The sequence below is a fragment of the Leptosomus discolor genome, chromosome 9 (genome assembly GCF_034619465.1).
Source record: "Leptosomus discolor isolate bLepDis1 chromosome 9, bLepDis1.hap2, whole genome shotgun sequence".
NCBI classification, from domain to species: Eukaryota; Metazoa; Chordata; class Aves; order Leptosomiformes; family Leptosomidae; genus Leptosomus; species Leptosomus discolor.
In genome coordinates, this window is record NC_141399.1 from 28,381,256 (window position 1) to 28,398,135 (window position 16,880).

Below are 16,880 nucleotides of genomic sequence, written 5' to 3' on the forward strand. Positions count from 1 at the left end.
AAAGAGGTCCAGTCCAGCCCTGGTCAGCGGACTAAGGAAACCATACTCAGGTACTTTCTTAACTAAAGCTTCCAACTACTTTGACCCTTGTTAGACTACTGTGGGGGGAGGGAAACCACAGCTTTATTTCTAATAATTTGAAATTTTCTTAAAAAAAAAAACAAAAACAAAACCTCAACAGGTAATACTCCTTCTTCTACACTTTTCCTGCTAACACTCTGCATTTGTAATAAATTTCTAAATCTCAAAAATCTCTTGTTCTACACTATTCAGCTTTGACATCACTGCTACTGATTACAGCTCCTTAATCTAGATTTCTAGAAATACACAGATAACTTATAGGGATTTTTGTTCATTGCTTTAAACCTAGCAGATCCTCCAGAAGTTTATTAAAATCTACACAACAATGAGGATTACTAAAATATATAACACCCAAGTTTAGTCCAAATAAACTTTAATTTTCCTATGCACATTTATTAGTAAAAAAAAGAAAGTTTCAAATAATATTTGTCCTTTGTGTAGAAAATGATTACGCACTTCTCACATTAAAAGATCCAAACAATTCCTTAGGGCAGAATTCAGTTTTAAAAATGTATGAAATTTGGACTGCAATGAACCTTAACCAGAAAAGTCCAAGCAATATGTAAATAATTTGTGCCTGATACTAGCAGTCTAATGGTTTAAACTCAACTGTACAGATATTCAAAGATTGTTAAATGCAATTTAGCTAAATACTTCCCAAATGATACAAAATACAAAGGAAAAAATTCTAAAAAACATAAATTACACAAATTCAACAGCGAAAAATACTCACTTCTGTTGTGGACAACCTTTTATCCCCATTATCGCTTCCAATGCCAGAGTCTGGTCCATGATTTTTATTGGGATAAAAATCCTCCATGCTACATTAAGGAAAAAACACAAAACACCACACAGGAATGAAAGACACAGCAGTTTCACTTTTCTAAAAGAAAATAAGCGTCCTTTTAAAAATACATTCTCTATACTCATCTGCATTAGAATTTTTGCACGATGCCCCACGTGGAGAGAATAAATTCTTAATCACCTACAAGAGCTGTTAAAGAAAAAAGTATCAAAGCAAAGTGGAAATGATCAATTTCTGTACTCTCTCCACATCTATGCAATTTTAGGTTTCTCTTATTCCATTCAAAAATACCCCCTTCAGACAATAAGGTTTCCTCTGGAAAAAGCCCAATTGCATGAATTCTATTGGCAGACACCGTTTTCTACTAGTAGCAACATACATTCCCTAATAGACTGTCACATTAGACTGGTTTAACTCTGCCTGAACATCTACAAAATATTTCCTCCAAATTTATGCGTTCCAAAGACATAAACTTGGCAGCATCAGCAGGATGGGGTTTTCAACTGTGCCCTGGAGCTTGGTTTATATCATAAGATTACCTGGAAAGTTTAATTAAACAAGTGCTCACTACTACAAATATGATGTACAGTGGTAATACCCATGACCTTGTTCCTTTGCAATACATAGGCCTTAAGTTCAGTGGAAGCTTTTTGGAAGCAGTTGTGGACCGCAGTATTTAGGAGCATGCAGAAGCCATCTACAGGCCCTGTGGACTAACTCCCTATAGTACAATTGCCAGAGAGCAAGACCATAGACTGAATCTGATGGTTCAAATAATTCTGTGTAAGCTTTATTCGTAACTCTCATCTTTCATTCAGCCTTGAACGCAGAGAGACACAAGATGCACATGACATTTTAAGAAAATAGGCAAAAAGAGTATTGTTCCATACAGCTTCCAACGACCAGATGACAGAAAACACAAAAGCATTGCTGTCTTATTAGTCAAGAGGTACTCAGTATAGAAGTCCAACAAAATATCCTGCACTTTTTGACCTCAACTAGTCTAATAAAAAAATCCACAGTATTCCACTGATGTTTAAGCTAGTTTCACTCAATATGTATGTAGGAGGTACACTTTCAATCTAACAGACTAAATCTATATTCAGGACATTTCTGGGGAAATGTCATTTGCTGTTTTGACATATCCATTTAGGAAAGAAATAGCTGAGTTTTCAAATAAATAAATTTTAACTACAACTTTGTTCTGATTTTCAGATCAGAAAATTTTTCATAGCAACTCTGATGAGTCAATAAGCTTCCAGAACCGTGACCTTAAAAAAATAAATAAAATTACTCCTAAATACAGAAAAATTAAAGTATTGAAATCACAGCTATGACCTGTAAAAACCAGATCACTTCAAAGCAAATGCTGTAAGTAAAATAAAACAAAGAACCCACTACTCACCTGTCTGTGAGCGGCTGGGAGGGGATTCGTTTACCTAATGACGGAAGATCCAAAGAATCTGGTTTTTTATCTATTCTGAGGCATGCCTGAATGCTGAGGAATTTAAATATATGTACTTTACCCTTTAAACATATCTGTTGGGGAACAAACGAACAAAAAATATAAGCTTAATTACATAGGATGTCTTTTGAAAATGCACCCCAACAAATATTTTCTACACTGTGTTTGTACCCAAAACTTCCCACTAGGAGAAATATAGCTAAAAAAATGAAAACCTGATTGGTAGAACAGCTTCCTCTTTCTTAAGATCCTAATGCAAATTTCTGAACTAGAATGCTTTAATACTAACCTGTGCTGGTGGTATCTGCATTGGATTGTTATCCAAAACTATAACTTGTAAGTGACGTAACTTTCTGTAACAAATTGGAATTTCTGTAATTTTATTACAGGAAAAATCCAGCTTTACCAAGGGAAGGTCTCCTAACTCTGCATTGAAGGAAAAAAAAGAATCAGATAACTTCTTAACACTTTACCTAATTTACCTAATTTAAAGAAATTAAGACTAGTAGCTTACCATCTGGCAACATATGGAGATTATTTCTTCTTATGTTTAATTCTCTAAGTGACTGCAATTTTCCTATCTGCTGGGGAAGAACCTGGAGTTCATTGCAGCTAATATCCTAAGAAAGATATAATTAATAAATTAATTTAATATCTTAAATGAAATTAAATAAAGGAAAACTGCTATCAAAACTGCTATAAAGCACACTATAAAAGTTCTCACTGTTTCTTCAGTATTTAGTGACTTGCCTTTCAGAAATTCAGTTCAAAAAGTTAAGCTAATGAATGATGAAAACACTAGTTTTGAGATTAAAACTGTAGCCTAGGAATCAGGAGTTCCTATATCAGTTGTGCTACGGTTGGCAAATTATTTGCATTCTGCCCGTTTTATAAAAATTGTTTTTCATTAAAAAACCTTGAACCAATCCATGCAACTAAAAATCTACAAAGAGCAATAGCAGGCTCACCAATTTTCTGGATACAAGCGCTAGAGGGTGACAGAGCTGCACCAAGCGAACACACACTACAGCTATTTCTGCCACTAATTTAATGTTTATGTATGTAGTCCAGACTGAGTCAACAACGATTTAAGACCATTTCTAACCTTTATTTTCGATTCAATAAAATTGACTTCAGATACTAGTTTCCCAGACTAGATAACAATGATAGATATCTATCTGATGAAAAACTGGAAGTTCATCTTAAAGGTAAGCTGAGTCAGTAAGCAGAAGCCAGGCCTTAACCAGATGAATCCAGCCTCCTCCTCCACTACACACTTCCAGAGCTTGAGCTTAGGCACTACTCATTTGCTTTTGGCAACCATGATGTCTGCAAACAGCTGGATGTCTCAAAGCACAGGCTACTTGGGATCAACTGTTGTGCATCTATTACAAGTTCTCCTCTATCCACATTACCAAATGTAAGATGGATGGGATTCCCTTCCTAAAAGCATCTTTCCAGCATGCAGCTGAGTTGTTAACTTTTTTTTTTAAATGTATATATATTACTTATGTTCTAAACAGGTATACACAGGTACTGGAATGAAACTCTACTATGTCCTTAATCTGTGTCATGAAGTATGTACTCTAGGTTTTACAACTTTGAATAAAAAGCCAAAAATACCACAACTGCAATTCTGAAACACATTCACTTCCTGTAAACAACCAGCAGTGATCCTACCTTGAAGTCCTATGACACTAACAGGATTTCTCACCCAAGAGTAGAGGACACTAGAAAAGCCTCACAAACATTCAGAACAGCTCATATTACTTCTAAATTAAAAAGAATGTTGAGTTATAGTTCAGAAATTAGGCCATGTTAAAGGAAATCTACAGGGAAAACAGCTACTCTGGAAACAGAATAAGGACTGCTTGCAGTGACCAAATAAATCATGCATACGCAGGCAGGGAATAAATAAATCAGATCTAGTTCAAGTGCCAGGTCGGTGAATAATTGTGCATAGTTCTCTAAAACACATGAGCTTAAGACAAGTAATGATCAGAAAAGCCCAGAATATTAAAGAAATATAGAGAAAGTAATGGCTGACAAAGCGCAAAACTTTAGTATACCACAGGATAAAATCATGTTGCACAGACACCTAAACTGTGAATATCACACACCATTCTATTCACGCAAATCAAAATAAAGGAATAGCAGAAATGGGGAAAAAACAAAACAAAACAAAACCAAAACCCCACAGAACAAGATGACTGAATGGCATAACTTGTGTAAGACCACAGAGTAAAGATATGAACTCTTTAGATGGAAAGAAGATTCCTGATAACATATAAGAAAAATACATGGAATTATGATCACTGTAAAGAAGGTAAACCGAAAAATTCACCATTTTTAACAGCATACAAGGGACTCAAACGAAATAATCTGAGAAAATATTTTATTTATGAACCCCTTAAGCTTTAGTTAACCCAACATACTGATTTGTGTTTAACCCTGTTTTTAAAACTCTATAGTATATTACACCTGTAACTTGAGATCAAACACTAAGAAAAAGCAGTAACTGAATTTACATTTTCTAGTTCTATATTTAAAAATTAATTTCAATTTTTATTATACTGTAAATAAACTGCTTAGAGTTTAAGTTTACTTAGTACCATGGTTCACAATTGTACTTACCAACTCCATTAGATCTCTCAGCTTTCCAATTTCTTCTGGAATGGAGACCAGCTTATTATTACTGACAACCAGAACTTTAAGTGGAAGATCAAACAGGTATTTTGGCAACGTTGATAAAAGATTTCGACTTCAAAGAAAGAAAAATGAAGAAGCAAGGACAGATTATAATCTTCTTTTTACGCCTGACGGGGAGTCTAAACTGCACATTGTACAACTTCTCTCCTATTCCAGAAGATATTCTTCCCCTATTACAATTTCACCTAAATGTAAGCTACAATCTCCATCATCAATTCCCTACCAGATAAAACCTCTCTCATATGTGAATTTTATGTCCCCATCTCACCTGATGAAATGAGTATGTACTATAACTGAAACTAATGCTAAAATGTACAGAGAACTTGGTTAAAAGAAATACTACATTTGATGTTTGCTTTTATCCTGCTTTCCAATGCCTTCAGAAGGACCACCTGATCTGATGGTCTACCAATACAAAGTTCATGTTCTCAGCAAACCAGAACTTTATACAAGGCCACTGTTTCCCATGTCATGTGGTCATGCCATCCTGAGCCATCACAAAAAGCCCTTTAATCTACTTATTACTTTGCTGAGCCATAGTCTGGAAGGTAAGTTTTAATTAAAGTTGGGGGTTTTTATGTATATCATTTTCCAACTGCCTGCATGTATTTCTGCTTTGTACACAAGAGATATACTGTTACTGACAAGTCGTTTTAAATCCATACTGGAAAAACTACTAACTCCAGACTGCCACTGCCAGAAATACATCGAAGTTTTCTAATAAGGTACTTATACATTTAAAAAAGCCATTGGAAAACCACCTTGTTCAGATGTGGTATGAAAGCAACCCCTTTCATACAAAAAAGTAAATAAATTTCAGTAGTTACTGTTGCTTTAAGCAGTAAGTAGAACTGTGTAGAGGTCACTTCTATTTTGGAAAAAAAATACCCAAACCAAAACAACTTAAGCATTGACATTTATGTTCACACTATAGTAAGAAAAAGCCAGAAGTTTTACTGTTTAATTGATGTATATTAGACCACTGTTTTCATATTTTAAGAGACCAAAGCTTTTTACATTATTTTTCTCCAGGACCAGTTTATAGGGCTGCAAAATCAACAAAAATAGATTTATGTTCTGGCAACATTTCAGCTTCACAGAAGTACTGCAATTTCAACACCATAAAATGAAAGTAAACTTTTATCAGTATCTTTACAAAAGTAATGTATTTAGACTGCTCATTCTAAGTGACCAATAAAAATTAAGTTTTGGATGTAGGCATGCAGTAAGTCTCTTTTTTTATGTTGTATTTCAGGCAGATATGACAAGGTTTTTGGTTGAAGAGCATGAGAAGCAAAAAATGTAAGGTGCAAGTAAACTTTTTTTAATTGATTATAAAAATGTGGCAATGAAACAGTCATTATCTGCATCATTTAAATTTCCTCCGCTTTTTGTGGGTTTGTTTGTGTTTTTTTTTTTAAAGAGCTGCCTACTTTACTATGAATTGCACAATACATTTCTTCAGTCTTCAGAATCCAAAATTAGAATTTCAGATCACATGGTTTTCTTCTGTAACAAAATATTGAAATTAAGCCAGGATTTTAGCCTGTTCTTCAACTACTATAGTCCACATGTTCATGCACTGCAGAAACAGTCCTCAGACATTAGCACAAAAATGAAGACAAAGCACAGTAAGGCAAATGATGACTAGAAGAGTTGATTCTTCAAATGTCATGTACTCTTTGCTGGGTTAAAAACTGGCATGATGGCTAGGCCCAAAGAGTTGTGGCGAATGGAGTTAAATCCAGGTGGTGTCCAGTCACAAGTGGTGCTCCCCAGGGCTCAGTACCAGAGCCAGTTCTGTTTAATATCTTTATCGGTGATCTGAATGAGGAGATCAAGTGCACCCTCAGTAAGTTTCCAGATGACAGCAAGCTGAGCAGGAGGGCTGATCTGCTGGAGAGTAGAACGACTCCACAGAGGGACCTGGACAGGCTGGATCGATGGGCTGAGGCCAACACTATGAGGTTTAACAAGGCCGAGTGCCAGGTCCTGCACTTGGGTCACAACAACCCCACGGAGTGCTACAGGCTTGGGGCAAGTGGCTGGAAAGCCGCCCGGTGGAAAAGGCCCTGGGGGTGCTGATTGACAGCCAGCTGAACACGAGCCATCAGTGTGCCCAGGTGGCCAAGAAGGCCAAACAGCATCCTGGCCTGTATCAGCAATAGTGTGGCCAACAGGAGTAGGGAGGTGATCGTGCCCCTGTACTCAGCACTGGTGAGGCTGCACCTCAAATATCGTGTGCAGTTTTGGGCCCCTCACTGCAAGAGAGACATTGAGGTGCTGGAGTGTGTCCAGAAAAGGGCAGCAAAGCTGGTCAAGGGTCTGGAGAACAGGTCTTACGAGGATCGGCTGAGGGAACTGGGGTTGTTTAGTCTGGAGAAATGTAGGCTGAGGGGAGACCCTATTGTGCTCTACAACAACCTGAGAGGAGGTTGTAGTGAGGTGATGTAGGAGCAAGTCAATAAGGAGAGAAGGGATGGAAAGAGTTAGCAGGATTCAGCCAGCTCCTGCCCTGAGCCTTGAACAAGAGTAAAGGAAGATAACAGGGAAGTAAACAGGTGCAGACCCTTAGACATGAGAGGAACACAAGCCTGCAGGACAGCAGCCAATGGGGTTAGTGGTAGTGGCACATGAACTAGTAGAGAAAAGTATATAATGATGCTGTAGCAAACAACAAAGGCCTTTGGTTTATCCCAAATCAGAGTCAGTGCCCTCAATCTCCACAAGGTGGGTGTTGGTCTCTTCTCCCACGTAACAAGTGATAGGACAAGAGGAAATGGCCTCAAATTGTGCCAGGAGATGTTTAAATAGGACGTTCGGAAGAATTTCTTCACTGAAAGAGCGGTCAAATATTGGAACAGGCTGCCCAGGGAAGCAGTTGAGCTGCCTTCCCTGGAGGTATTTATAAGAAATGTAGATAGGGAGCTTAGCAACATGGTTTAGTGATGGACTTAGCAGTGTTAGGTCAACGGTTGGACTTTATGATCTTAAAGGTCTTTTCCAACCTAAACGATTCTATAATTCTAAATACCATGCAATGCCCAGTTAGAACTACAGACTATTTCATTTCTGTATTCAGCCCCTCAATTACAACCAAAAGAGAAATGGGCTGTTGCTACTCTGTGAAGAAACAAGGAATATTGTGGAAAACAGGGTCTTGGCTCTTTTTTGGGAGAGTCCAAAAAGATTCCATTAGATTCTCGGCTCTAGATTTCCTCTCCTTCCAGGGCTCATATTCATCTTCTGTTGTTCTGAGAAAATCCAATCATTTTTCAAGTTTTAAGAACAGTAATACAGCAACAGATGTAAGTAATGTGCAAAATGAGTAGTCTACCCTCTCAAGAGGAGCAAATTTTTTTTACAGACGTAGTTTCTAAACACTGTCTGTCTGTATAACAATAACAATAAAGAAAATTTTGTAAACTCCCCTCATTCTCAGCCACCACAGTTTACTGACTAAAATTTCATAATGCAGTCAATTCCTTCCCACAAAGGAACTGACACCAACAACTGCTGGCCCTAAAACACCAAGGATAAGGCAAACAAACGGAATAATTTTATCTATCTGGGCAAAAATGAGGGCGCAAGTGCACCCAATGACCTGATGAAGTAGAATGCCACCTCTCCAATGAGGTAAGTTATATAAAGACCAAAAATAACAATCATTACTCACCTAATATTAAGGTAAGTAAGCATTTGCAGGTTTTTAATGGACTCTGGAATGGATTTGATGCAGTTGTGATACAAATTTAAAGTTTCCAGTGGTGCAAAGAGCCAGACATCAGGAGGAATTTCAGTAAATCTGTTCTTTGAAAGATCTAGAAGAAAAAATAATCCTTTTTTAGTCAAAAATCTCCTGCAGTAAGAGGCGATAAAAATACGCACTGTTATTCTTGTCATGCTCCTAAAAATTAAGGTGTTGCATGAAGTGCAAAATAATTCAGTTTTACCAGATGCTACTATATATAATTAATACACAAAGAAGACTTAACAGGAATTCAAAAATTTATTACCCACTACGTAATTAAGAATATTTAAAATGCAACTGAATATCAATTATGATTGTCCCTTCTCTATCAGTCTTTGTTCTGCGCAATTGTTGTTTTTTTCCCTCCAATTCTAGGCACAATAAGTCAAGGTACAAACCTAGTAAATATTAATTTTCCTGTTTGACAGCTACATTAGAATCTAATCTCATTGTACAAAGTATCTGCAATGCTAAAGCCAAATTTGCAAAAAATCCTTACATATTTAATTTGCTGAAGAACTTCAATTCTCATCTAAAAATATTCTTTATTGCAAGCACAGTAACTGAGACATTCTCCAGTTAACACATTTATAACTTAGCTAAAAAGAAGTTACAAAAACTAATGCCAAATGCATTTAGCTATAAAAATAAGGATGCAATTTAGCCTAGCCTAAGAGCAGAAAGAGGAGATATCTTTGACAATGGAAACATAATACTTGAACTAAAGTTATTTTGACAATGTATGACTGCATTATGCAAGCCTGCATGCAGAAAATATGGAAAACCAGAACACTACAAAATTGTATACCATCCCTGTCTATATGAAATCTTTAAAAATACCAGAAAATTCAAGTGGGCTGTGACCCAAGACTCACGGAAATTATCAGTTAACTACCAAAACCCATGTCATAAAAAGTCCATGAAACTATCTTAGAAGATATTTAGTTGAGAACTATCTACTTTTTTCAAAGTAACTCTGGCTCCCAACCCAAGATATTTCAAAAGGATGTGGTTTCTCAGAAACACTGAATAAACTCTCTTTTTAACAACGAAGCAATACAGATTCCTTGCTATTTCAGGCTTTAGTTCTCAGTTTTTAACACTTGCATGAAATAACTGTGTTTCTGCTTAGCTCCTATCACATTATCACTGGAACAAACACAATTTGTTCTACATTAGACTGAAAGACTAGAAGGTGGCTGGAAAAGTTGCTCAAAGTCACCATCAGGCTCGAAGAAGAAACCTCAGCAGCCTGAAGTATAACTGGCAAACCAGCTATAACAGCATTTCTCGGGACCAACACTGGAATCAGTATCATTTAGTATCTTCAACAACAACCCAGAAAACAGGACAGAATGTGCTCTTAAGAAGCACACAGACAACACCAAGTTGGAGGGAGCAAAAAGGCAACTCATATGCTGGAGGGATAGGATACCAGCCAGAGTAACCTTAACTGGCAGACACCTCATTCAGTTTAATAAAGGCAAATACAAAGACTTGCACCTGTGGCAGAATAACTCATCACATTAGTGTGGGCTGGAGGACAAAAGGGTAGAAGTTAGCTTTGCAGAGGAGAACACATGATGCTGGTATACAACAGGCAGAATGCAAGTCATCAGTGTGCCTAGCAGTGGGGAAGGCCATCCACACAGTGTGCTGCAGACACCCATCAAATAAAATCCTGCGCTGCATCAAAAGAAGCATGGCCAGAAGATCAAGGGAGGTCATTCTGCCCCTCTATTCTGCCCTAGTGAGACCTCACCTGGAGTACTGCATCCAGCTCTGGAGCCCCCAACACAAGAACAACGTGGACCTGTTGGAGCAGGTCCAGAGGAGGGCCACAAAGATGATCAGAGGGCTGGAGCACCTCCCCTGTGAGGACAGGCTGAGAGAGTTGGGGTTGTTCAGCCTGGAAAAGAGAAGGCTCCGGGGGGACCTTATAGCCACCTTCCAATACCTCAAAGGGGCCTAGAAGAATGCAGGGGAAGAACTGTTCACAAGGGTTTGCAACAATTGGATGAGGGGTAACGGTTTTAAGCTAGAAAAGGGTAGATTTAGGTTGGACATTAGGAAAAAGTTCTTTAATACGAGGGTGGTGGATCACTGGAACAGGTTGCCCAGAGAGGTAGTGGAAGCCCCATCCCTGGAGACATTCATGGTCAGGCTTGATGGGGCCCTGAGCAACCTGACCTAGTTAGAGGCATCCCTGCTTATTGTAGGGGAGTTGGACCAGATGGCCTTTAGAGGTGCCTTCCAAGCCAATACATTTTATGATTCTATGAAAATGGACCGGTACAATGAAACGCCACCTTCCAATGGCACTATTTTTGGAAGTAGCCTCAACTTTGCTTCCTGAAGTCTAGAATATGTGAAGTTTGTGAGCTAACTGGCTGTCACTCCATCCATCATTTCTAAGAAACATTCTCCAGCTGAAGCATCACAAAGCCTTTAGATCAGGGCATCCACTGCTGACACTGAATTCTGCAAACTCTTGCTGCAAGAGGCAGAAAGAGAAATATCTAGGTTGCATGACTGGCATCCTTTTACCGCCAGCACAGTTCTACAACCTCCACTACACAATGAACAGTCTTTGCTACAATCCCACTTTGAAGAAATCAGCTCTAAGGCTGCTCTTAATTTTGTTTTATCAGCAGCTGGAAAGATAACAGAAGGCTAGTAAAAAGATCTAGTCCACAATATAAAAGTGACAAAGAGTTCCACCCTACTGCCACTGATCCAAAGAGCAGTAGACTATACCTGAACTGGAAGATTCAAGAGCACCATGAAAATTCTGCCACTTTATGTGTGTCTAGCCATACCCCAACCATATGCCTTGGAAAGACACAGGTTAAAAAACAGCTTTGCCATTTCTTCTGCAGAAATAAAACCCAGAGGTCGGCCAGACAACAACTATAGTGTGCACTAACCCACTGCCTAGAACAATGACTGGACCAAGACTGTAGTACTCAACAGGCAATGTAAACCCAGATGTGGTTTCTAGCCTGGCCTGACAAAAATCACATTAATACAATCTGATTGAAGTCTCTTAGCGTACCCTCGTACAAAACCCATACAATTTCATTACTAGAAGAAAATACACAAATATATTAAAATTGATACATATTATTGTTGAAAACAATGGCTTAAGACACTGCAGGGCACTTTTCCATTATGACACCCAGAAGTCCTATTAAAATCAGAAATTATAACCACTATCTGTCAATAATACAAAATGTACATAAAGAGTTGGAAGACAGTCTTCCAAGCAATTTTTCATTCATCCATTGCAAAACAGTATTAGAATAGTGCCAGGGTTCAGATCTTTCTAAAGAGAAAGATTCAAACGTATATAGCTTTCCACAACATTTATATATCATATCTACTTACAGCTTTTTAAAAACAAATGCTATTCTTTATCCAAACTGAAAAATTATTTTTACCCCAGAAATGTTTTCACAATGAGCAAAAAATCCGTAAGATGAGTTCATCCATTATGCTAAATAAAATGTAGATGTGAAGCTTATGCAATTTAGGTGCCTTTGTAAGGCAAATAACCCAATGTATGACCAAGAAAATATTGTAAGAACAGAAGAAGGAAACTTCTGGAATACAGTTTTCCTTTATAAACTCAATAGACTTCATCTCAATCAAAATGGAAGCATGTTGCTGGCACTTAAAATGAGAATAGTTTTCTAACAGTTACTAGACTGAAGCAGCAAGAAAAGCCACTAAATGCAGAACTGCAGATGATTTAAGATGACAACTCCTCTAGAAGTGGGATTATATGAATTATTTGCTTAACCAGTTTAGACTGGAAAACTCTAAATTTGGGGTGTTATGTGAAGACTAAATAGAAGACACTATCCATGACTGCTCATGAATCACAGGGTATTTCAACTCACTACCTCTGCAGAAACAAAAGCAAGAAGTACACCATTACTAAATTTAAATTTAAAAGGAGAACTACAAAAATATGGAGAAGTTGGTCGCAGCTCAGTTTCTTTTTAACAGAAAGAGTAAAGCCTTTACTGACTGTAAGATAATATATTGAAAGTTCAAAAGGAAAGAATTTTAGGAAATCAGTCAAGAGTTTGGAGGCAAATCTATTTAGAAGTAAGAGTATCTTGCATAAATGTAAGCCATGATCAAAAGGAAAAACAAAAAGCTCAAGCTGTGAGGTTACAGCAGCATGTAGCAAGGTAGTCAAATAGTATTAACATCATGTTTGCCTTGGTTTTGCACTTTTCCTTCAGTATTCGTGACTGCTTACCATCAGAGGCACAGACTGTTTTTTTTATTTGATCCAGCACAATCACTTTTATATTCACACTTTGCATGCACTACATGTTGAATTTGAAATACAAGGCTTAGTTGAGAAATTTACACTTGAACCTCATCTTGATGTTATAACATTTTTCATAAAAATATGCTTATCCATGATACCAGTGTTGGATTTTTGTTTGCTCAAAGTGTTTCAAAATTTTATTTAGAAACTAGATTGAAAAGAAACAGCAACCCATCCCCCTGCAAAACCAGATGTGCTCTCCTAACTTGTACTGCATACAGATTTTCCTGGCCAGTTTTTCTAGTAAGCTTTAGCCAAGTCTAAACCAAAAACCATCTAAGCACAACAGTAACTATATAATTAGCCCTATAGAAGTCATTGAATGCATAAAATTAAGTGTTCAGACCTGATCCTAAAGATACAATGTTAGCTGATCTAAACACAAAACTGATCAACACACAAAATTTATTAAGCAGTCAGATGCAAGATCATTCTGGAGAACAAAAAAAAAAGTCACAAACACTACAGAAACACCTGCATATGGTACATCCAGGAGGCAGAAGTTTTCCACGTCCACAAAATACTCAGTCATCTTATAATTCAAATCCTGTGATGGTTAACATTTATATTGAGCAGCAGCAGCATTAAAAAAACCCCTGAGCTTATTTATATTTCACACAGCAATTAATTCACTTGACAGGCCAATAGTACTGAAGAAATACAGGCAGGCAAATGTTCTTAGTCTAACGATCCAAAACCACCTTATGACCACGTGTCCTACCAACTATTCTTCTGTTACACAAATATCCTGTCTTTCTTCTTCTCCCATCTCAAACATAAAGCCAAGCCTCCCTCCTTGAGGGTCGTCCTATAAAATTATCAGATTTGCATTCTATCTGATGGAGTTCCAAGAGTGGTGTGAGCAACGCAGACAAAACTAAGGCTTTACTAATGTATCCCCTTCACCCACAAGTAAGGACATTAGACTCCAAACACCTTTAACTTCACAATCAACCATAGTAAATGATGGGCATTATTTGTAGCATAGCATTCAAGGAACAGGAGACAGAATATAACATTTAAGAAATTAAGTTCTGCAGCACAAAGATATTCCAGATGCTGAAATGTCAAAATAATTGAAAGGAATCAGCCAGTAAATGTATGCATTTCCCTATCTCCCCAAGGAGGAAGGAAAGTTAAATCCAACCTGCCAAGCATTTAAGATTAACCATAAAGCAAAGACGCATGCATGAAATAGTGAAATTTGTCTCAAAAAAAAAACCCCCACCCACCCAAAACAACAAAAAACCCCTAAGTCAGCCTAGAAAAGTCTAACACCTTAAGCTCCTATGAGCATGAGTTGCCCATCTTGTACCAGGAATGGAGATTCCAGCACAGGATAGAAAGAAAAGTACAAATGCAAAGCAAAGAACAGGTCCGCTTGCCAAAGCAGTACAACACTTCATCTACATTATGCCCACCATGGACTCCTGGCATGCTGGGGTCAACTTCAAGAGCCCGGCAATGTTACTTTTAATACATGGAGCAGAGGGAATCTCTCACCTACTGCAGATGAACAACCAAGGCTGCAGAATTAGTCACAGAAACTCAAAGCTAAGTAGAAAAAGACCCTCCGAATCTCTCAGTTGGAATGCTGTCATTGTTCATGACTGTGGCTCAACAAGTAATTCCTCAGCAGCTGAGTAAATTCATTAGCTCCTATCCTATTTTATATTATACTAGCACAGTTTGCACAGCCACACCATAAAAAAGTGCTTGTTTAGTCCTCAGGGGAATGATTCAAGCCTGTACATCTCCCATTCAGGTATGTAACAATGCAAAACCACGGTTTTTTGTAGTATCATTAGTCTTGCCATGTTCTTTACTGGAAATAATTCAATGAAGACGCTCTGAAATTTTACTAAAAAGAAACATTGATGAGCTAACACTAAACTTTATTTATCCACATCTCAAAACGTCATCCTTCATTTCACTACTGTAAGTATCAAGCTTCCAAAGATCCTGAAGAATTGGTAACAACTTAAAGTCTTTGAACAAAACAGTTTAGAACATAAATCCACTTGTATTAAGTTTTCCTCCTTCCTTGTTTTAGTAATCCTGCTTTGAGAAGTAAAAAAGGTAACAAAACCCATGGAAATAGTATACAGTAGTTTATTAGCAAACTGAAGCTGCCAGCTTCTGTTGTGATATTTCAGTAGTATCTACATATTTAAGAATATGATTGGTCTTTAGTATGATCACTAACAATATCCTTGTTTTAATCTTCAAAAGAGTCACGTAAGTACTATATAAATGACATGGTCATTCTAAGACTAGGGAAAATGGATTCATGAGTCAGTCGGTATTCAAAGGTACCATTTGAATTTAGTGATCTTAACCTGAAGTCTATAGGCCCAATATTAAAGTGACAAACAATGTATGTAAAAAAGAAAAATTAAGAAAATAATATGTTTCAAACCCTACTAAAGCTTAAGACTCCTTGCCCAGCTTGCTGAGATACTAAGAAAGGAAATAAGAGACCTAGCTTTTATCACTGACCACAAATGGCACTTAGCAGGAACAAACCAATTTCATTGTTTATGTAACAATGCTTTCTTCAGTCAGAAAAATGAAATTAACTGAGGCTTCTAGGAGAATCCAGAAAACACATTTCACAGACTGAAATATCACTGGATATGCTCAAAACTCAACTGGACAAGGCCTCAAGAAACCTGCTCTAACTGGGCCTGTTCTGAGTAGGAGACTGTCCTAGATGACCTACAAAGATCTCTTTCAACCTATGTAATTATAGGATATAAAATTGTAGTTTGTTTGTATTAGCACTGTTTGGGTATTTCAAATCTCAGTTCGATATGACGCTAAAGAGGAGAACCAAGATGTATCAAAAAAGCCAAGTGTGCCTAAACACCTATCTGGTTCCTATAAAGCATCTTAATTCTGCCAGTCATGAATTTTGATGGCAGCATTAATGAAACATAAATCCTCATCTGGAGCTTTCAAATACAGAGTTACAGAGCAAAACAAAACAAAACCATACACACACAAAAAAAAGAAAAAAGAATGCCACACCACAAAAATCCCCCTCAAACAACATTCACCTTAAAAAAAAACAAAAACAAAAAAACCACCCCAACACCACGAAACTCAATGTATCCTGTATCCCGTTTACCAAAAAGAAAGTGATCACGCTACAGCATGTCTCAAGCACCTTGCTCCTATACTGTTATCTGGTTATAGGGAAAAAAAGAAAAAACCAACAACACACAAAACGCAAGACAAAGTCAGAATCTGAAAGCTAGATTTGGTGGGAAGAGACTATTCAATACGTTTTTTTCTTCCTCACAGATTCTGATCTTAACTCCTTTGCATAAGCTACCTAGCACTTTTTATTACAACTGGAACAGAACCAAGTTTCTGAAACTACTGATTCAGTCTGGTTTTCAGGAACCTCAGTAAAAAGGAACTCTTAAGCTTGCCAAGCTTATGTCAAAAGTGATGTCCTCTAGCATTCTCCTCAAATTCTACACATGCTACTTGCAGGTTTAGAGTTCAAATCTTAATGCATGACTTCTGTTAAACATAGAAATGTTTTTAAATTTTCCTTTGAAAAAAGAAAAAAACTGGTTAATTAAACAATAGCAGAATCCTTATTATTTACTTAGGTTGCAAAATTAAACACTGAACAATTAAAATATGTCCAAATGCAGAATGATTGTGCATACTGTTATAAACAACAACCACTTCAACTGCAAAACAGACAAAA

General features: G+C 37.2%; 1 protein-coding gene across 2 annotated transcripts in view; it reads right to left on the minus strand.

Moving 5' to 3' along the window:
• Positions 1-16,880, minus strand: part of LRCH2 (leucine rich repeats and calponin homology domain containing 2) — a 50,021-nt gene that overhangs the window by 22,571 nt on the left and 10,570 nt on the right. For both annotated transcript variants that reach the window (XM_086470595.1, XM_086470593.1), the window contains exons 2-7: positions 8,737-8,881; positions 4,986-5,112; positions 2,866-2,971; positions 2,641-2,777; positions 2,292-2,425; positions 815-902 (exon numbers count right to left, since the gene is read on the minus strand). In XM_086470595.1, coding sequence (XP_086326721.1) covers positions 815-902; positions 2,292-2,425; positions 2,641-2,777; positions 2,866-2,971; positions 4,986-5,112; positions 8,737-8,881 — 737 coding nt within the window. The remainder of the gene's footprint in view (positions 1-814; positions 903-2,291; positions 2,426-2,640; positions 2,778-2,865; positions 2,972-4,985; positions 5,113-8,736; positions 8,882-16,880) is intronic.